General features: G+C 37.1%; 1 protein-coding gene across 2 annotated transcripts; it reads left to right on the top strand.

Moving 5' to 3' along the window:
* Positions 1–15,070: 15,070 nt before the first annotated feature.
* LOC105038634 (ATP-dependent (S)-NAD(P)H-hydrate dehydratase) lies at positions 15,071–22,001 on the top strand. 2 transcript variants are annotated; one of them, XR_830763.4, is made up of 12 exons: positions 15,071–15,189; positions 15,483–15,759; positions 17,609–17,685; positions 17,854–17,963; positions 18,039–18,153; positions 18,890–18,952; positions 19,079–19,242; positions 19,321–19,382; positions 19,547–19,613; positions 21,337–21,394; positions 21,510–21,638; positions 21,718–21,899. XR_830763.4 is itself a non-coding variant. In XM_010914502.4 (12 exons), the coding sequence occupies exons 2-12, from the start codon at positions 15,522–15,524 to the stop codon at positions 21,743–21,745; spliced, it is 1,119 nt and encodes a 372-aa protein (XP_010912804.1). In that variant the 5' UTR covers positions 15,071–15,189; positions 15,483–15,521; the 3' UTR covers positions 21,746–22,001. The 2 variants fall into 2 exon arrangements, 1 of the variants encoding a protein (XP_010912804.1); XM_010914502.4 differs by having other exon boundaries at positions 21,329–21,394; positions 21,718–22,001.
* Positions 22,002–23,221: the final 1,220 nt, after the last annotated feature.

Genomic DNA, 23,221 nt, shown 5'->3' with positions numbered 1-23,221 from the left:
TGTCTTCATCATTAAGCATTAGCCAACCAAGAAGACATACTGAAACATTCACATTGTTGACCCTGCAAGTCAGGTAGCCTATTAATGCAAAAGATTTGATTTCAATGTTCAAACTTTAGACCATGTATTGGTGTACATTACCTTGCATTCACACTTGGGATGTGACCACAAGGCGCCAATACATAATTGATAGAGAACTTTCCTCAAGAATGTAAAGAACATCCAAGTCCTCTCCTTCCACACCAAAAAAACATATTGTACCAATAGCTTGTTGCTTAAGCAAATGGGTTGGGTATCTCAAGGAATTATTCCATTTGGCCCCCCCTCTGACTTCAGCTATCTTCAAATCTTGTGATTTGTGGGCCCCTTCACCATCATTTAAATTCTCAGATATGTCCATATCTATGGTCAAGTGTCTCAAATGAATCATTATTTATTCATCAATTCCACAGACAACAGAAAATAAGTTAATATTTTACTAGATATCCACCTCAGGAGCCACCTCCAGAAAAAAGCTACCAGCTTATATTTGAGTGTTCTAACTCCTCCCCTCTGATGAAGATTATGTATGTAAAAAACTGAATGTGGCGAATTACATAATCTATGGAGATCCAAGATGAAACTAAAAATAACTTCCAAAGCTGTGCTCTTATCCTCATCATGAGAACCTTTTCATAAAGGTTAAAGCTTCATATTTGGTGATATGTTTACAGCATAGTAGAAGAGCAAGATAAAAAAAGTTTTTTTAAAAAAAAGGAAAGAAACAAAGAAAAGTCAGTACTGTCTTCAAAACAATGGTCTTGGTATATTGTTTGAGGTTCAGACTGACATGAGAGGAATGTATTAGAAGTAAATTATGATAACCATGGACATCATCAACTTGCCTACTCTCATCAATTTCTAGGAAAATGATGATATCTCCAAACATTTAAAGAACAAAGATTACCGGCATAAAAATTAACATTTGTTTTGGAGTATTCAATATTCATCACAAGCCCTCAAAAGGTTAGAACGATGTTGCATGTCTCAATCGAAATCCCTGACACCATAATTAGTTAAATCATGGTAGATTATGCTTGAATGCTTGAAAAGTATAATTGGGCCGGTCAATTACCCATTAGTCTGGGTTGGGACCAAATGGGCCCTTGTCATTGTGTCAAAAAGAAAAAAAAGGTAAAAATGACAATGAAGAGTTCATGGGAATTCTTGGTTGACGATCCATCCTAGTGATATCATGTGGGACGTATTAATTACATATAGAACAAGGAAATATCTTTTCTTTTTGTTCATTTAAATATCTCGTGCAATTATAAATGTCTTGCCTTGACCCACTTTCATAATTTACTCGAGCAATTTTACTTCTCTCTCATAAGAACTTGATTAAGAATTTGGATTTTGATTTTTTTTTTTTAATCTATAAAAATTCTTCAACTAGATTAGTCTTTTCACTTTCTCGACTTGAAATGGTAGATATGTATTCCCCTTCTCCATCACACCTGATTATAAGCAAGAAATCCAAATCACAACAAAGTACTAATAACTAATTATCAATAGTATATTTGAGTCATGAAATCGAGGACACAAAATTAAGCTCACAATTGTCCTGCTACATGAATTCAGGCAAGTTTTAACAATTATACTCATCCACCTATGCTGCATGTCACTCATATAAGCCCCCATTTGGATATATCATTTAAAGTGCTCAAGCACGAATGTTTTGTACCCATTGAGAAAAGATGAATTATAATTGTATAGCAGTATCAGAAAATATATTTTGGGGCCGTTCTAAAACGCTCATGATATCATTATGAATATACAAGCGTTAAGATCAGATAACATCGACATCGGGTCAAGCAGGCCCCTATGAGCAACATTCAAGGCCTCATGTCAAAAATGAGTGTATTTGTATACTTACCCTATATAATCATATAATCAGCTAAAAAATGCTATCTTAGCATTTTTGGTTGTAAAATTAGTCACTAAACTGAACAAGTGGAAGAAAGAGAATAAGATAAGGAGGATGCTAACTAGTATGGTTGGTAAAATGTTGAGGATTTGACACCCGTGACCTGGGCTAATATCCTGCTTTCATTCTTAGTCGAGCTTCCTTTCATTATAATCCTCAAATAGAAAGACAATATAACAACCATCCTTCTTCCACTATGGATAAAATTAAATTAATAGATCATTAGATTAGGTAGGCATGTAATTGTCATTGATTTGTGTTAAATAAACTACTAACAAAATATTCCGTAGACGGATACTCAGATGACCTTTTCAGACCGTGTGTGTTTATATGTATTCCTATGGCTTTTCATTGGATCCATTTTATCAACTTACTTGGATCCACGTAGACCCTCTCATAGTGGAACTAGCTGAGCTTATCCATATATTTAAGGTCTGTTTAGATGATTGGATTTAAAATTTTATGAAATTCATGGTTCAAATATAAAAAATAATAGACTATAAGCAGATGAGGCTATTTATTTACAAGTATTCAGAATCATTTTTTTAATGAGCCGGCTCGGATCTCATAAGGAAAAAAAAAAGATCTCAACAGACTATTTTTTTCTCCTTATAGGATCTGAGCCAGCCCACTCAAAAATGATCTTAAATATTTATAAATATAAAGTCTGATTGACTTATAATCCTATATTTTTTATGATTGGACCATAAATTTTATTGAATTTTGGGTCCAACTATTCAGACAGGCCCTTAAAAGCTAATACATCCTATACAGTTACTACTACGCAAAATCCAATTTCAAGCCATCATCATGTGATCTCATTTTGACATATTCCGACCACATGATGGTCTTCTCTCCCCGAGGAGAGTTTGAAATTATTTTACCACATGTATCTCGGACCATCTAATAAGAAGTCATCATATTGTCCAAGAAAATATGATGCGGGACAATCCTAAAAAAGAAAATCAATCCTAATAATCAAGCTCTCTTCTGTTCATCAACAACAAATCACGTCCGGCCAGGGGCTCATTATTCCCAGGACAGACAGTATAGTTGTCTATACTCTGTTCAGGAGGCATGATTGATTGATACGAGACTAAAGTGAGATCAATTTAAATAATACAGACGAATGCCATTCGAGAGATCAGTAAACAATTAGTAATAGAAAATTTCATAAACAGATAGCAGAAATTAAACATGCTCACGAGTAAATGCAAAAAAGAAATAAGAATGGAACGAGATAAAATAAAACATCAAACTCGTGAGAAAATCCAAGAAGATGATAAAAATCCGGATCGTGGTAGTTAAGAAACTACTCTGATTAGGGTTCTTAATCTTTTAACCAAACAGATCCATCGATAAAGAACTAGGTCTTTACCAACATCGGATTAAAAAAAAAAAATCAAAGATCAACTGTTAAGGAACGAAGGTCCTTGATAGCATATGATCTGTAGAATAAGAAATCATTCCTTCTCTCAGCACGACAGATGAAAATTCTGGAGGAGACAGATCTTCTCTTGACGGAATAGGCTTGCGTGGGTAGATGGTGGAGTCGATCAGAGTCGCAGGAACACTGAATCTTAGGTAGAAGGAATAGGATAGAAAGTGGGCCTCACACCCTCCCCTTGTGGGGCGATTTTGGGTCTCACACCCTCTCCCTCTCGGAGCGATTGACACAAGTATTTGTGGAGTTTGTAAAATCATTCATTATTTTTTTCATGAAAGATACAAGGATTTATATAGGACTCTAAGGGTCCTGTTTGTTTAGGAATCTCTTATCTTTACAAGGAAGAAATCAACCCTCCACAAAAAAGTAAAGCATTATAATCTACCATAGGAAAGAAATCAGCCTTCAACAAAATAAGTAAGTAGCCAAGAACTCTTAAGGAATTCTAAGGAAGAAATGAAACTCCATGTGGGTGCTTGATGCTTGACACAACTTGGCATGAGCATGGCACATGCTGGCATGCATATTTCTTCTCTTGGCATGTGGAGAGTGGTGGCTCCAAAGGTGACGTGGACAAATTCAAGTATGGCCCTATGGATCCAAAGCCAAATACATTAAAATTTATTGACTGAAAATAAATAACTGAAGTAGAATCAATTTAATGAGGCTTCTTCGATCCAAATCGAACTTAAATTATGTTGCCGATTTTTGATGGCTCTGGTGTCCGCACCAATTCTCTTGGGGTGGGAAAAACTCGACCCTGTCGAGTGTGGGTCGATTCCGCTCTGGTGACGCTCAAGTAGATCGGGATCAATGCGTTGCAGCTCTTCTCGAGTGATCCAGGTATCTTCAGACTCCGATCGACCTCGCCATCTGATCAGATACCGCTGATAGCCTCGACTCCGGGTGGAAAGGATCTGCTCATTCAAAATTCTCTCAATCTGATCGTGTTTTGCTGACATTTTGGCTGGTGGACACTCAGGGATAGGTTCGCTCTCAAAGGTTGGTTCAGGCTCAAATGGCTCACTAGGTATCCGAGTTGGTTTTTTATGGGCGACAAGATCTGTAATGTTAAAAGTAGAGCTAATTCCAAAATCAGAAGGTAGGTCCACAACATACGCATTTGATCCGATTTTCTTTATGATCTTAAACGGACCTGCTCCTCGGGCATGTAACTTCTTCACGGGTCTGGGGGGAAACCGTTCAGGCCTCAATCGAACCATCACATAGTCTCCCTCTGCAACTCTTGAACATGTCGATGAGAATCTGCATTCTGTTTATAAACTTTATTACTCATACTAATTTTTTTACTGATCTCTTTATGCAGACTCTTGACATGCTGTGCAAATGACTCTACAGATTCGAAAATCCTAGCATGCATGGGTAGTGGGATGAGGTCTATTAATTTTTTAGGTTGATATCCATGAACTACTTCAAAAGGACTCATGCCAATGGACCTATTAACAGAGCTATTATATGCAAATTCGGCTCGAGGCAGCAAAAGATCCCAGTTACCCATATGTTCCCCAATCAAGCAACGTAAAAGATTTCCAAGACTCCTATTAACCACTTCGGTCTGACTGTCTGTTTGCGGATGATAGGCAGAAGAAAACTTTAGTTTTGTGCCTAAAAGATGTCATAGGATTTTTTAAAAGTAGCTTATAAATCTAACATCCCTATCAGAAATAATGGTTTTAGGCAATCCATGTAGTCTAACAATCTCATCAAAGTATATCCTTGCAACTTTCGACGCATCAGATGTTTGGCAACAGGGCAAGAAATGGGCTATTTTTGAAAATCTATCTACAACCACTAGAATAGAATCATGCTTCCTAGTTATCCTAGGTAATCCCAAAATAAAATCTATACTAACATCTTGTCAAGGACAGTCTGGTATAGGTAAGGGTGTATATAAGCCGGTGTTTTATTTTCTCTGCTTGGCCACGGCACATGTTCTACATTGGGCAACAATTCGGGTGACATCTCTTTTCACGCTTGGCCAAAAGAACTGGGCTCTACCAACTCTATAGTTTTATTCCTACCAAAGTGTCCAGCTAATCCTCCCGCATGTAATTTCCAAACTAAAAAATTTCTTAAAGATGTACGGGGGATACACAGCCTAGTTTCTCTAAATAGGTAACCATCCTGAAGGGTATATTCACTACGTTCTCTAGATGGCCCCTTACGTAAAGCGGTAAGTATGTCACCAAAATCTGGACACTCCTCATAATTTTCTTTAACCTTATCAAAACTAACAACTTCTATACTAACAGTGGACAGTAAAGTATGACGACGACTCAGGGCATCAGCAGCACGATTCTCTACATCTGTACGGTGTTTCAAAATAAAAGTATAGGCTTGCAAAAACTCGACCCACCTACCGTGTCTATGATTCAATTTCTTTTGAGAATTCAGGAATCTAAGGGCCTCATGGTCAGAGTACAAAATAAATTCTTGCGGTAGTAGGTAATACCTTCAATATCTTAAAGCTTGAATTACCGCATAAAACTCCTTATCATAGGTAGAATACTTGAGTTTAGAATCGTTAAGTTTCTCGCTAAAGTATGCTACCGGATGACTTTCTTGACTAAGGACACCACCAATCTCAACTCCTGATGCATCGCACGCTACTTCAAAAACCTTAGAAAAATCAGGGAGATGTAAGATTGGGGCATGAGTCATCTTGTCCTTAATGTCTAGAAAGGCTCTATTGACTGTCCTAGTCCATTCAAAATTTTTTTTTCTAATGCAGTCAGTGATGGGAGCGACTATGGTGCTAAACCCTTTTATGAACCTACGATAAAAGATTGCTAATCCATGAAAACTCCGCACGTCATGCACACTCTTGGGCATCGGCCACTCAACTATTGCTCTAATCTTTTCAGGATCAGCAGATACACCATTGGGGGTAACAACAAAATCTAAAAAGATGATATGGTCTGTCATAAAAGTGTACTTCTTAGGATTAGCATACAAGCTTTCTGTTTTAAGAACTTGACACACTCTTTGGAGGTGATCTAAATGATCTTCCCTAGTTCGACTATAGATCAAAATGTCATCAAAATATATGACTACAAATACTCCTATAAATGATCGTAGTACTTGGGTCATCAACCTCATGAAGGTACTAGGGGCATTAGATAATCCAAATGGCATCATCATCCACTCATATAAATCATTTTTTGTCTTGAAAGCAGTTTTTCACTCATGTCCCGGTCTAATCCTTACTTGATGGTAACCACTCTTAAGATCGATCTTAGAAAAGATAGTGGATCCGGCCATCATATCTAACATGTCATCTAACCTAGGGATGGGAAAGCGATACTTAATGGTGATCTTATTAATGGCATGGCTATCTATGCACATCCTCCATGTACCATCCTTCTTTGGAGTCAGTAGTGCAGGAACCGCGCAAGGACTCAAACTCTCTCTCACAAATCTTTTTTTTATCAGCTCTCCAACTTATCTTTGTAGCTCGGCATGCTCATTAGGGTTCAACCTATAGTGGGGCAAGTTGGGTATGGTAGATACAGGAACTAAATCAATGGCATATTGAATGTTTCTCATAGGCGGTAAGTAATCTGGAAGATCCTCAGGAAAGACATCATGAAACTCAGTAAGAAGGCTAGCTACTTCTTTAGGATAATCCACCTTAGAATCCTCACGAACTTCTCTAGCAACAAGCATCCAAACTGGTGATCCTTCACTCATGATCGTCTCTAATTCTTTAGCACCTATCAGATTGAGGCTTTTCTTCTTAAGATTTTCTTTTGGTTCATAGCCTATCTTTCTATTAGTAGCCTTAGGTGGGGAAGGATTAATCGTGATCTTCTTACCCTGATGAGTAAAGCTACAGGAGTTGGTATGGCCATAAATCGTAACATCATTATCGAATAGCCAAGGCCGACCTAATATGATACTTCCGACTTTCATGGGTAAGACATCGCACCACACATGATCCTGATAGGAATGAAGCTGGATGGGCACACGGCATCTAAATTTAATGAGAATAGAGGAGGAATCAATCCAAGACACACGGTATGGACTGGGATGATCTACAGGAGTTAATCCTAATCGCTTAACCGTGTCGATGGAGATGGCGTTGATACAGCTACCGCTATCAATGATCACCTTATAAATTTTATCGCCAAATTTTATGAAGGTATGAAAAATAGAGGTCCTACGCCAGTCTTCACTTTCCTTAGTTTGGGCTAGGACATACCTAACGACTCCAAGCCTAAGGTCTGACTCAGGTGTGGCATAACCTAGGATGTCCTCAGTACTCTCAAATTGCTCGGCTAAATCTGGATCAGCTTCATAAACTTCCTCCTCAATATTTTCTAAAGTTTCTCCTTCTAATTCTTCTACGAATAATGATCGGTTGGGGCATTGTGCAGCAAAGTAACCGTAACTATGGTACTTAAAGCAATGAGATCGAGAACTACTTCCTTTTGATAACTCTCCTATAGCTTCTTTTCCTTTATCTTCTTTTCTCCCAATAGGATTTGTAAGTGGAGGTCCGTTACTAGGAGTTTGATTAATATTAGGTCTCGATCTAGAAGGGATTACTCGGTTGGGTTCAGGACGACGGGGAGTCGAATATCTAGAAAATCTTTCAAAATCTAAGGCAAGTTGATAAGCTTGTTCCAACGTGGTTACCTCTCGCAGAAAGAGCTCACGCTGAATATCCTCTCGTAATCCAGCTCTAAATCTAGATAAGGTAACAACTCTATCTTCGGCTACTCCACATCTCGTGAGGTATTCATCAAATCTCGTGATATACTCGGTGACTGATCTATTCCCTTGAGTAAGCCTCTGCCATTGATCTAAAAGTCTTTGTTGGTAAGAGTGGGGGGTACTTCTCTCTGAGTTTTTCTTTCATCTCATCCCAGGTTTCTATCGGATCTTGTCTTCTCTGATTGAGAAGATGCTCAACACTTTCTCAATAAAGTCGGGCTTGCCTCACCAATTTCATCCTAGCAAACCTAACTCTCCTTGCTTCAGACATTTCGTACCATCCAAAATAGTGGTCCATACCTGATTCCCAATCTAGGTACTCTCTCGGATCTAGACAATCATCAAAACTTGGAGCTTCAACTTTCACATTCCTAAGAATATGCTCATCTTGATCAAACTGGTTATGGTGCGGGCGTGCCCCTATAGGTCGATCAAGTTCTAGATTCCTACCTCTTTGTCCTATAGGTAGTCGGGGAGACTCAGGTTCAGGTTGTTTCTGCCTAGCTTCTTCTAATACCACTATTCTCTCATCCATGGCTTTCATAAAATTTTTCATGTCATCAAACTTTTCAGTCAGAGCATTAATGATGGCTGCTATATTGGGATCCATATTGGTGTTGGGTGGGAAAGTAAGATGTTGGTACCAGGTACCTGATCTAGTGGTCATGCAACTCTAAGATGCAGAAATAAGGTGCAATAAAAATTAAAATGCTTAAAAGTAAAGTACGAAATTTAGAGTGTGAAAATTTAACTTGCGAAAATTTAAATTGCTGAATTTAAACTAAAGCCCTAATTAACCTGCTCTGATACCAAATTGATGCGGGACAATCCTAAAAAAAAAATCAATCGTAATAATCAAGCTCTCTTCTGTTCATCAACAACAAATCACGTCCGGCCAGGGGCTCATTATTTCCAGGACAAACAGTATAGTTGCCTATAATCTGCTCAGGAGGCGTGATTGATTGATACGAGACTAAAGCGAGATCAATCTAAATGATACAGACGAATGCCATTCGAGAGATCAGTAAACAATTAGTAATAGAAAATTTCATAAACAGATAGCAGAAATTAAACATGCTCACGAGTAAATGCAAAAAAGAAATAAGAATTGAACGAGAGAAAATAAAACATTAAACCCGTGAGAAAATCCAAGAAGATGATAAGAATCCGGATCGTGGTAGTTAAGAAACTACTCTGATTAGGACTCTTAATCTTTTAACCAAACAGATCCATCGATAAAGAACTAGGTCTTTACCAACATCGGATTAAAAAAAAAAAAATCAAAGATCAACTGTTAAGGAACGAAGGTCCTTGACAGCATATGATCTGTAGAATAAGAAATCACTCCTTCTCTCAGCACGACAGATGAAAATTCTGGAGGAGACAGATCTTCTCTTGACGGAATAGGCTTGCGTGGGTAGATGGTGGAGTCGATCAGAGTCGCAGGAACACTGAATCTTAAGTAGAAGGAATAGGATAGAAAATCGGCCTCACACCCTCCCCTTGTGGGGCGATTTTGGGTCTCACACCCTCTCCCTCTCCCTCTCGGAGCGATTGACACAAGTATTTGTGGAGTTTGTAAAATCATTCATTGTTTTTTTCATGAAAGATACAAGGATTTATATAGGACTCTAAGGGTCCTGTTTATTTAGGAATCTCTTATCTTTACAAGGAAGAAATCAACCCTCCACAAAAAAGTAAAGCATTATAATCTACCATAGGAAAAAAATCAGCCTTCAACAAAATAAGTAAGTAGCCAAGAACTCTTAAGGAATTCTAAGGAAGAAATGAAACTCCATGTGGGTGCTTGATGCTTGACACAACTTGGCATGAGCACGGCACATGCTGGCATGCATATTTCTTCTCTTAGCATATGGAGAGTGGTGGCTCCAAAGGTGACGTGGATAAATCCAAGTATGGCCCTATGGATCCAAAGCCAAATGCATTAAAATTTATTGACTGAAAATAAATAACTGAAGTAGAATCAATTTAATGAGGCTTCTTCGATCCAAATGGAACTTAAATTATGTTGCCGATTTTTGATGGCTCTGATGTCCGCATCAAAATATTTTTTTTTCATTCAAAATAATATAAATTGCCAACTGGACAATCATATTTAGCAATAAAATTTTTTTTCATTCAAAATTTTGAATAGAACTTGGATGCCGGTACTTTTTATTGGATGGTCTAAAATATATATGGTACAATAATTTTAACCAATAATTTCTATGACAGTGAGTCCAAATGTCCTGACCAATTAATCTACTGGTTAAGGACGATTTCATGAGCGTATCATGGATGGTATATCTAGCAGAAAATTTCAAACTAAAGATCACCGAACATAAGCAGACTCGAATAAGATCCGAATCCAAGAAGCAACCATAATCCGATATTGTTGGTCGCTTGCCGACTCCAATGCCAACGCACTCGAATCCGCTACTTCCTCTCTGACCGTAAATAGTTGTCCGAGACATTGATGATGTGGTCTGCCAACCATGTACTTTTTGGGAATAGGTTCGGGTTGTATCTCTTCTTCCACAAAGTTGACTGATGGATCATGTCATGCACACATCTCAAAAACAATGTGAAATCTTAATTTGTATAGATCTCGAAGGAACCATTGCAATGCAAACGTGGATTCCCACATTGGAAGATGAATCCATCTTTTGTGCAAAAGATATAATCCCTGTCCCTGGGAGCAAGATAAAAAAAAGTTATTTTACAAAAAGAAAGACAAATCACTGCCATGTCTTCAAAATATTGGACTTGGTATATTGTTTGAGGTTCAGACTGACATGAGAGGATTGTATTAGAAGTAAATTATGATAAACATAGACATCATCAACTTGCCTACTCTCATCAATTTCTAGGAAAATGATGATATCTCCAAACATGTAAAGAACAAAGATTACAAGTATAAACATTTGCATTTGTTTTGGAGTAGTCAATATTCATCACAAGTCCTCAAGAGGTTAGAACGATGTTGCATGTCTCAATTGAAATGCCTGACACCATAATTAGTTAAATCATGGTAGATTATGCCTGAATGTTTGCAAAGTATAACTGGACTCGTCAATTACCAATTAGGATGGGTTGGGCCCAGATGGGCCCTTGTCATTGTGTCAACAAGGAAAAAAAGGTGAAAATGACAATGAAGAGTTCATGGGAATTCTTGGTTAACGACCCATCCTAGTGATATCATGTGGGATGTATTAATTTCATAGAGAACAAGGAAATATCCTTTCTTTTTCTTCATTTAAATATCTCATGCAATTGTAAGTGTCTTGCCTTTACCCACTTTCGTAATTTACTTAACTTAAGCAATTTTACCTATTTCTCATGAGAAGTTGATTAAGAATTTGGATTTTGGATTTTTAATCCATAAAAATTTTTCAACTAGATTAGTCTTTTTACTTTCTCGACTTAAAATGGTAGATGTGCATTCTCCTTCTCCATCAATGCAAATTCGCTTGTTAACATCGATTATAAGTAAGAAATCAAAATCACAATATTAGCAAAGTCCTAATAAAGCTAATCCTCCACTTATTACATACTAATAACGAATAATTTTGAGAAGATGGGGCAATATCGCACTCGAGAAATTAGTAGTTAATTTTTGGCAGTTAGATCCCGTTACTTTTCCAATTTGTTGGCATATTTCAAAACTTTCTTTGTAAGAAACCATGTAAAGACTCCCCCTATAGAATTTTTGTTCTTTTAAGGCTTACTATTGGGTTCCAGCCACATAGCGGAAAGTAATTTTTAAAAATTTTAAAATTATACAAATCAGTAGTTCTATCACATAAAACTACAAAGCCGGAATCCAAACCCTAGAATCACTTTGCCGATATCGATCAAAGCAAAACCAAGCATGTATAGGGATAGAATTTTATACTTTCATCAAAATGAAAAATGGCACATTGGTGTTCTCCACAAGACTCCAAGGTAGAAGCTCTCCAACAGTAATCCATATGGAAGTTGGATAAGATCCTTCCCAACCGGTGCGCTGCCGCAGCCTTATCTTCTCAAAAACACTACCGACTTCGAACTTACGTCACGATTGCGCCAAAGTCCAGTTACTTTCGATCTTGCCACCAAAATGACACCAGAAAGATACTCTTCAGATGTCATACATCCTAGGAGTTGATTTTTGGCTCCAACACAGAAAAACCAAACCCTAGGGCACTCTAGCAATACTTGCTGAAAATCTCACCACTCTTTTTACAACTTTTGCCACCCAAATTTTTCTTTTTTTTCTCAAATTTTTTTCAAAATTTTTTATATGTTTACCACATCCCTTCTCTCTGATTTTAGCCAAAAATCTCTGGAAGAATCCATTTGGGGTGTCCCCTATAAATAGGGGACCAAGGGATGTCACATGGGATGAAGGGGCGCCATCTTTTGGCGCTCCAACTTCCCACATGCAGAATAAATTCACGAGTAAATTTGTGATGATTGAGGTACTTGTAGTAGAAGGACTCTTCTTTCTCTATATGTCATAAAAAATTCATTTAATTTTGGCATCAAAACATAGGAGATCTGGTTGGAAAATTATGGCAACGCGTAAAAATTAAGAGCCTTTTTTAAGAAGGACTCTTCCTTTCACATGCCAAAAATAAAGGGGGTGGCATTAATTTTTTGCATAGGTTCTGGTGGGTGCAGAGGAGTCCTTCTCTACTTGAAACTGATCTAAATTGGATAAAGATCCAATTTAAATTGACCCAATCTCATTGCATCAAAAGGCAACTGGTCTAGGTTAGCTCAAACACTTTGAACCAAACCAATTTGAGAATTTGGGTTAATACAATATGCTAGCATGTCAAATTAACCCATAGAATTTATATTAAACTCTAATTAGATCAGACCAAGATCAAATCCCAAAGTGTGTGATCCATTGGGTTCCAAATCTAGCCAACAGTGGACCAAGACTTTCGATGTAATCATAATCCGATGAAATTAGATCACCTGAAGAGTCCCAATCAACTTGGACTCTTTCAAATTGATTTCAGAATCAAATTCTTTCAATTTTGACGAGCTCACAAGTCAAGATTAATGTCTAGCAACATGTCATAACTACCTAAAAGATTTGAAATTTTGATGAAAAATTATCAAAATATCCTTCAGTGACAAGTTTTCGTGTAATTCAATCTTTCAGTCAAACAACATCTCAGATGAGCTGTGGACATAAAAATATATCAAACTCAATCACTTATCATTATGTATCTCGATCTGAAGACGTTAATTCAGTTGATGATACATTAAAAAAAAATTTTCTAATTATCACCCTGCTTTGACCAAAGATTTTCGAATCAACGACCTATGAGATCACATAGGATGTTTGCTCCCCTTATTATGAGTGACCGATCCCTTATCGATCACTTATAACCTTCATGCACTCTTCACCATATCTAGAATATCCCACATAAGGATCAGAGAATCAAATTAGATAGTGAACCAAAATATGGATGCAATTACACAAGATACCATGGTGACCTCAGGTCTGAGGATCACATACACAACTTCCACTAGAGAAACATCAGTTGACATGTAAATAAGACTCCATCTGATATTCTCTTACAGGTCAATTCAGTAAACTTATTCTCTAATAAGCACCCATATTCTTGTATTAGTGTCACCACACAAGTGGTTGTGAGATCAACCATCCTCAATTCTGAGCATACATAGGACATGCCAGTCTTACCGGTATCATTGACCTCCAACTCAATGTACTAACGACTAGGAATGTTTTAGATTAGGGTTATCAAGGAATTAAGTCTCACTGGCGTGATCTTATCACGATCCTAAAATCATTGTCCAAACCTATGGGGTTCATTATAATCTTAAAATAAATAAGATGTAGCATATAATGAAATAAAAATATCTTATTTTATTAATCATAAATATCAATTACATAAGTCTGAAAGATAAATTATAATAAACGTCTTATTGCATCCCATATGCGATTGGTTTGTAGGGCATTATTCTTTTAAGGACTCCTACTAAAATATGCCTTAATCATTTTTTCGATTTATCACACACACATGTATGTATGTATATATGTAGAGGCTTTGTATTAGCAAAGCTTTCCATTTGCCACCTATATGTTCCCTTATCTGTTGTCTATATAGGGTACTACAAAATAGAGTAGGGAAGAGAAAGTTTCTCTTCTTTCCATATAATTAATGTTCCATATTTTTCCTCCAATCAGTTGCTTGTGTTAATCACCAATAATTTCTTTTTTCTACTTCCTCCTTTATCTACCTCTTCCCCCTTTGAGAACCCTCTTGATTGTTCGCCTTCTCATTGGTTCCAAGATTTCTTCTTCTTGGTATCAAAATGACCCAATTTTTTCTATGATTTTAATGCATTCATCATTCAGCAGCATCTAAGGATTCATGAGCTGCAAATAAATTGATGGCCATGTAATCTATAGGTTTCTTTCATTTGCAATTTTTAATATTAGTTTTTTTATTGATTTCTTAAGCTATTTCTTGTTTTCGGATGATAATCGTTTATTGAAATTCTTGAAATTGTGCATCATTTAAAAAAAAAAAAATTCATATGGTTCAAATTATAATTTTTTATGCAACTAAAAATTGATTTTAACTTTTTTAGTTATTCTACAATGCTATTAATTACTTCCAAGTACTGGAGGCTCTTAGTCCTCTCTTCGAAATAATCTAGATGACATCAATGGTTCTTCTGGCGTCCCATAACAACCAAAATCTTGCAAAAATTTTGGTGTGGGTTTTGGTCCTATGACAAGATAAGGAGGAACAAAAATAAAAAAAAATGGTGATTTATCCAACTTAATGTTCATTTGAAAAAGAAAAATGTTTTCCGGGTCTACCCGCGGTCGGACCGGCAAACGGCGACCCGGCGCAGCGGTTTGGTTCATGGCCGTTGGTTTTTTTGCGCACTATGGGCTCGCCTCATCTCGACTCTGGAGAGGTAGCCATTTCTCTACTCGCTTCCCTCGCCATCCGTCCAAGATTTATCGATCTACATCTATGTCCAAGATTTCCTACCCACCGATCAGGTACGGTTCATAATCTCATCCCATTTGTTTCGCCATCAATCTTTACCTCGAACTAGGCTTAGTGTTTCAGCCCAATTTGTACCTTTTTATTTTCTTAATTCCTCTCATTTTTATCTATAGAACGTTTCTCATATGAAAACCCTTTGTTCCCCAGTTGCTTTGGTGTGATTTTTGTTGTGATCATTCAGAAAACAAACAAAAACGATCTTTTGAATCCATCTATGTGTTCCTTCTTACGTTTTCTGGGTTTTCCTCGTTTTCTTTGTTTTAATTTTGAGTATGATCGTATTTAGAGTGTTGCGGAGATGGATAACCAGTGATTGAGACGTGATATGAGTAGCTCGGTTGCTTTATCCGGTTGTTTCGAGAATTGTATGTGGGCGTCGTCGGCTGTATTCAGGAGGCAGCTCTTCTTGATAAGGTCTTTGGGTGGACATTGTTGCCGAGTCCATATGGAGAGAATGCAGGGAGCAGAAGGCGCCAGAGCTGCCACTTTGGAGGCTGATGCTGAGGGGGTAATACGAAAGATTACGCCTGTGATGGACCCTAGACTGTATAAAGGGCAAGCAGGTATGTTTGCTGATTATTTAGTTTGGATTAGTATCGGTAATTTGATGTTCATGACCGTTACATTCCATCCATTTGGTTTGTATTCACGATCACCAAGGCCGTGGTTTGTTGAAATTCTTGAAGTAAGATGTAGAATAATATATGAAAAATTGAAACCAGTAAATCAAAAAAAAATCACATTGTTTTGGTGATGGAAAGCTTTGCATTGTCATCAACCGTAGTTCGATTGACCAGCTTTGGGCTAGGTTGTTGTATCGCTTTTGATGCTCAGGTCGATAAGGGTGTTTAATGTGTTCCCTACATTTTATCGAGCTTATGGTGGGTTCCTTCAAAATTTTTGTAAAGTTTTGCAGTAACATAAAGTATGGGAACTAGAAAATACTTAAAATGGGACATGCTTATGCAGTAATTTAAAATAAAAAGAAAAGAAAAGAAAAAAAGAAGAGTTCTTCTATAAACAGCCCAACTTAGGTTGATCAACATGGAAATTGAAGAATAACAGGGGATTGTGGTTATGGTGTGCGTTGCTTGCCTGTTTGCTATGGCGAATCAACTTCAAATCAAGAAAAGAGAGTGTTCTCAATCTCTTTCTGGCAAGAACTGCAAAAGTGGTGATGCAGGGAGAAAATCTTAAGGTGGAAGAGTAATGGAAAAGTCAGCTTTTTTTGTCCATTGAAATAGAGCATTTTGTTCTATGCGTGTGCTTTGCATGTTGAGCTTGCATATGCCTTATGCGGCTGCTAGCAGTTTTGTCCAACAGCAGACAACTGTACAATAGGTAAGCAGTTTTCAACCATGCCCTGCTTGGATATTTTTCTCAAGGCAACAAGGTGCTAAATACCTAGCTGCTGAAGAAATCTCATGTTCCATCTATCAATTAGATAGAGGCTGATAAGCCTGTTAGAATGCCAGACAAGGTCATGTAAGGTTAGTGCGTCATTGTGGATTTGTGTATCAAGGAGGCTGGAGCATGTCGTGGATGGGCCAGATCTGCCCTCCATCACCTCATCCCTCCTCTCTCTTTCACTTCTTCTCTCCTTCTTAGTCTCCACCCATTGCAGTTCTGAGACAAAGTAAAGGGATAGAGAGTGTGGTCACTCAGTACCAGTTGAGACAGTGCTGATACCAGCCAGGCCCAACTGGTTTCCACCATGATGGGCAGGACATCCTGATTCGGTAACGATTAGTGTCTCATACCTTGTACTGATCCCATTGACTTGTCAGAATGGTACGGTACCCATGATACCATCTCATTTCGGCTGGTCCGTAGTGCTTCAAGTTTAGGTTCAAATGTTGAATGTGTTTTCTTTACCTATATGCTAGTCAAAAAGCATTATAACACCTAAATGTATTCCAATAATAGAAACTTGATGTCCATTGCCAGGGCTTATTACATCTGGAAGGTGGTTGTTTTCATTATTTCTGTTTCCTTTTTCCTTTCTCTTTTTTTTTTTTCTTGAGGAGGGTGTAGCAGGTTGTTACTTTTTGAATAGAATTAGAGCTTCTTTTGTAGAAGCTGAAAATAACTTTGCTGGCCAATTGAACTGTTGGCTTGAGAGAATCCAAATTTAAACATATTCCTGAAGGTTCTGTTCAGATTCTCATTGCTAATTACATGATGCATTAATGTATCCTTGAAAAGGAAAAATGTTGTGACATGTAACGATATTCTGCATAAAACTGCATCCGTTTTTGCTAAGCATAAATTCTCTTTTGACACTTATCATTATCTGTATTTTAATTCGATATATTTAATGGCATTGCCTTCTTTTTCATATAACTTTTGTACATTCAGTAATATTTCAGTCAAAATATGTTTCCAGTTTTAATTTTAAATTTTTTTCTTCAGGGAAGATAGCAGTTATTGGTGGTTGCCGGGAGTATACAGGTGCTCCATATTTTGCAGCTATATCAGCCCTGAAAATTGTCCGTACTTATCTCTTGTAACATTTGTGTTCATTTATTGTATTGGTCAATATTTTTGTTTTTTGGGCCATACTTGCCTATTCAGTCACACTTTAGGATACTTATATTCACAATTTCACATTAGCATATTTGTACACAAGGTACTAACAATTATACATGCATCCACAGGGTGCAGACTTATCTCATGTTTTCTGTACAAAAGATGCTGCAACAGTAATAAAAAGCTACAGTCCTGAGTTAATTGTACACCCTGTTTTAGAAGAATCATATGGAGTCAGGTAATTTTCACTAGCTTGATTTAATGAGCTTGTGAACCTGACAATCTAGGCTAATTGCATGACTTGATTTCTCAGGGATGATGAGAAAGCATCAGTTTTTGGTAAGGTTGTTGGTGAAGTTAAAAAGTGGATGGAAAGGTTTGACTGCCTTGTTGTTGGTCCAGGTCTTGGAAGAGACACTTTTCTTCTGGTATGTTTCCAAATGGAAGAATTTCTTCTAAAGAAAAGTCCTCTTGATTGTATGCTTTTTGAAAACAGATGTGTATATTGAATTTTATCCTGCTAGCGTATCTTTCTCTTCATGCATTTGCATTGCATAGATGATTTTACTGCAAATCTTTTCAGCCCAAGGCCCTGTAGCTTGAAGGAAGTTTGTTTTGTTTTTGGAATATCATTTTATCTGTGCCATGGACTAGTTCTACATTCCTTGATTGTTCTTTATTGATCCTAATAATTTTATTGGCACTCCTTTAGTTCATCACATCTGTTGATATCTCTTTAGTTTTGTGTACCATAATTATTTGATTTGTGGGAACTTAGGGCAAATTGCCAATTGTTATTGTGGTAACCTTCTCGCAGCATGTTGCATTGCATCTGGAAATTAGGCATATCAAACTTTCTAAAGAGGTTTCATGTGAAGATTTTCTTTATTACTTAACAGACAATTTCTCTTCTTGTTATCCCTTATGCTTTCCAAATCTTTCCTCAATTGCTTTTCCTTTTCACATGGCTATTGGCTGTTCAATTTGATAAACTTAGGAATAGAGATATTTTGGAATCAAAACAAGTAATAGACTCGTCTTGCCTCAAATAAACATGGTTCATCAATGTCAATATTGCTACTTGTAAACTGAAACACAACACTATTTGGCTGAGGAAGTAGATAATTTGACCCATTTTATCTAAATCTTGTTTCATGTATCCAGGATTGTGTGAGCGGTATCATTAGACATGCACGAGAAGCAAATATCCCAATTGTGATTGATGGGGTATGTGTTTTATGAGTGACTTAAAAATGCACCTTTGTATATAATCTAAACAAGCAGTGTCCTCTATATCAAATAAACTGGACTCCTTACAACTTTATGGTGATATTTTGTGCTCATGTTGTGCAGGATGGTTTGTTTCTTGTCATGAACAACCTTGATCTAGTTAAAGGATACCACTTAGCTGTCCTAACACCTAATATTAATGAGTATAAGCGTCTTGTTGATAAGGTTCTAGATTGTGAAGTAAATGACCAAGAGGCTTCCGAGCAGTTAAAACTACTTGCTAGATGGTAATTACTTGTTTATATATATTCTTTGTTGCTCTCGTCGATCATAAAATGACACAAATAGCTTTCTCACTTGTTCAGGATCGGTGATGTAACCATCTTTCGTAAAGGAAAATTGGACCTTATCAGTGATGGTGAAACAGGTCTGCACTAAGTTACTGACGTACTCTTAAGTCATCTAATGCAACATTTTGAATTGCTTATACCAATTACAGTATTTACATGGAACACGTTTGTTTCTCCATTTCTTTGTTTTGTTGTTTGGGACAACCGATATTTAATGAGCTGTGGATTATTCGGTGTTCAGTCAGTAAGGTGAGCATTTCTGGATCACCTCGGCGTTGTGGGGGTCAAGGTGATATCCTATCTGGCAGGTTTGTTTTTGATCTGGGTGCTATACACAACTTTCAGCTTTGTGGTTTTTCTTTTACCAATTACTATCTGGCTTACACTTTAGATCTAATACTATATTTAGGGTTCCATAACCTTGGCTTTTGTATCTCTCTTGGCATTCTTGTTCTTTGCTTTTTATTTGTAGTGCACTAAACTTATCAAATTGATTAAACAAATGTATTTAGTTATGCAGTAGTAGAATACTCTGATATGCTTGAAGGTCCCACTGTGGGATAGTGAAGCCTGGAATAGCTATCCCTGTTAGTCTGTATTCTTCTTATATACTGGATAGTTTTGGTTCTCTTTGGTTGCCTTGAGATAAAATAAGCCAGTATTGAAATTTTGTATTCCCCGTTTCTCTCATGAATAACTTATTCCATCCATTCACATGAATTAGTTTAACCACAGAAAATCTGAATAAGGTGGATGAGGGGGCATTGACCAAAATAATCTGTTCCTGTATAAACTGGGACAAGGGGCTGCTTTTTGGCTGGAATAGGGCATATGCAATTCCTTATCCTGCAATCAAATAGGTTTTAAGGGGAAAATTGAAAGAGGCACTGTAAGAACCGGACTTCAAGGAGAGTTATATATATATATACACACCCCAGTGCGGCAGCTATATTGAATTGTTTCACAGCATGTAATAACATTGAATTCATATTAAAATTGTCACACGAAGTATGTTCTTCCTATCGACAAATATCCTATGGGTTTTGCTGCTCAGCGTTTTAAAATGGCTGCATGTGCAAATATGGTTCCCTGACTGCACCAAATTGTGGTCATACTTCATATGGGCTCACCCAAAAGGCAGACAACTTAGCATTATAAGGCTACATATGTAGCCCACTTAGCATTATACGACCACATTTGCCTCCCATTCTATATTGAGTCTATGCAAATATGGCAAGTTTCAGCGAATGGGTAAGTTTCAACTCCCATTTAGGCAGTTAAGAATGTTAATATGTTAGTATAACTACTGTTATTAGGTTTAAGTACTAAGCATTAATTGTTTGTTGTTATTGTTATTAATGTTGCTCCAAAATATTATTATTGTTGTTGTTATTTTTGTTATGTTTAATGTATTTTATTTGTTTTTAACTAGTTAAAAAATGGTAAGCATGTAGGCATCTGCATGTGCGGCCCACATACCATATATGCTTTATGTGGTCCTTTGACCCCTGACATACTGCAGCCATCTTTTAAAACATTGGTGCTGCTTATACTATTCAAGTTCATGGATTTTTTAAGTTGTAAATATGTTATTATCATGTCATGATTCACTGCTTAGTATTCTATTGAGACACTTATTATTCTATTTTGCTACATGGTTCTTTGTAATTATGATGGATTTCAACATCCTGCTTTGACAGAATAGACATGTTCAGATTAAGATAAATAGATTTTCAATAATTCATGTAGTAGTGGGGTTTGAGATTTTAGCTTATTTGGCCAAAAGCTGAAGTTTCAGCAAATGTAGTTTACATGAAAGCTATATATGGTTATTCAGATGCTGGAAGAACTTGACCGGCATGTAGCTGAGTTATGATTTTCTAGGGTTTGATGCTGGTCAAGATTTCTTCTAATGCAATATATTTTGTACTTTCTGCATTGATTCTTCACATGTTCGTGTTTGCAAAGTCCAGAATCCTGTCCCAGTGAACTCAAACAGTCTTCTTTTAATTTTTGGTATTAGTGTTGCAGTATTTTCATCTTGGGCACGCCAGCATCTGTCATCTACCAAAGAAACCACTGAAAAGAGGTTTGGCAGTTTACACTGCAAATCCCTTCATCAACAATGTTTCTTTGCAGTTGATTTCTGCTTCTGGTCCTTGCTTGTGGTTATGTCATCTTGCTCTAATTTATATCTATTTTAGTTTGTCAAATCCAATGGTGCTTGGATCCATAGCTGCTTCTGCACTACTAAGGAAATCTGCAGCACTTGCTTTCGCATCCAAGAAACGAGCAACCCTCACCACAGATATTATTGAGTGCTTGGGTGGAAGGTAAACATCTCTACCATCGGGTATAGAGTAGTTTTAGCTTTGAGTTCTGCAATTTCAAATTTCTGCTGCTCTACTGCAGCCTGGAGGTCATAAGCCCCGCTGGATGATGCCGCATCTCATGGATCTCGGTTAATTGGAAAAGTGAACCCTTTCTGCTTTTAGTTACATGCAAACAATGTAAGATATGCAACATCTATAATTTTGTTGTTATGGATGCCTGTTGAGTTGGAAGTTCTCAAGGTCTTGGTCTTGATTCCAGCAGCTGGATTTGTTATGCAAATAAGTTGATATGGCATTGCTGTATGAGAGTGGTGGTTGCGTGAAAGTACTATTATGCAGAAATATGAGGATACTGTTCTTTAAGTTTTGCCTTTATTTGTTTTTTCTGATGCACTACTACAAAATTTATGTAGGATTGGCAGTCAAGTTGAGTTGGCTTGATGCAGGAATGCGTAAAAGATGATCTGTGACTACATTTCTGAGTTCACTATGTTTGATTTTAATTCGATCAGGTTTCATTTGACTAGACCAAATTTTCTGATGGATTAGTATTCAGAGTATGGCCAAATGATTAACTATAATTGAGAATTTAGATTGAAATTGAGTTCTTGTTGCATCAACAAATAGAAATTCATAAAAGTCAACTGAATGATACAAAACAAGAAACAATCCAATTGGAATTCCACTACCTGAGTCTCCGATGTTCACCAATTCAAAGTCCACTACGTCAATAAAATTAAATCTGATCATTTTTCTCAAATATGGAAAATAAAGATAATGACCGTCAGTTCTCCAGAATGTATATACTGACTGTCATGGAGAACTATGTGGAGCGACTTGGGTAAACGACAAGGGAGCCCATCACATTGTAATAGTTTTTATTCTCAAGTCGCTTGCCATACACAGTTTATTAAAGAAAAGAAGTGATGGATGACCGTGATTCCACCCCATGTCAAGATTGGTGGGAGTCGCTTGAATCACCATTTAGTATTTACTTCTTCTGTCTTGCTTGATTGTTTAAGCATGAATATGAAATGTATATATATATATATAAGAATGGTATACATACATACATAGAAAGGGTAGCAGGCACGCAATCAGCTCACAATGATTTCTTGTAGAGGTGAGAGAAAATACGTAACATCAAGGCCATCTATATATATATTCACACGGGACCTACTCCATGGACGACTGGAAGAAATTTTCCTTTTGAATTGTTAGATATTTTCTTTTCAGATGCTCACAAATATATTTACTTTAGATTGGTTTAATGATTCAAGTTTATCTAAAAATCACCATATATATATATATATAGAGAGAGAGAGAGAGAGAGAGAGAGGTGATGCATGGACCCCACCACTTGGTATTGCGTTGTGAGAGAGAGAGAGGTGATGCATGGACCCCACCACTTGGTATTGCGTTGTGATGGAGATGGAGATGGGCTCTGCGTCCGTTTACCATTGACCTGCACTTTTTAGGTGCAAACAGGTTGGCATCTTCTATTTAGCTCACGCCGGTGGAAAAGTGAATTGCCCAAGCAAAGATGATGTCATACGGGTGGGACACCAGCCTGGAAAGTGGAA

The sequence above is a fragment of the Elaeis guineensis genome, chromosome 1, assembly GCF_000442705.2.
Source record: "Elaeis guineensis isolate ETL-2024a chromosome 1, EG11, whole genome shotgun sequence".
Taxonomy (NCBI): Eukaryota; Viridiplantae; Streptophyta; class Magnoliopsida; order Arecales; family Arecaceae; genus Elaeis; species Elaeis guineensis.
Note: the sequence above shows the minus strand (reverse complement) of the source record. Positions and strands in the feature narration are given on the sequence as shown.

Excerpts from the sequence above, each read along its gene's own strand:
- LOC105038634 (XM_010914502.4), top strand. The coding sequence starts at position 15,522 with ATGAGTAGCTCGGTTGCTTTATCCGGTTGTTTCGAGAATTGTATGTGG. Across the intron at positions 17,964-18,038 it reads GAAGAATCATATGGAGTCAG|GGATGATGAGAAAGCATCAG; the intron begins GTAATTTTCACT and ends TTGATTTCTCAG. Across the intron at positions 21,395-21,509 it reads AAAGAAACCACTGAAAAGAG|TTTGTCAAATCCAATGGTGC; the intron begins GTTTGGCAGTTT and ends TATCTATTTTAG.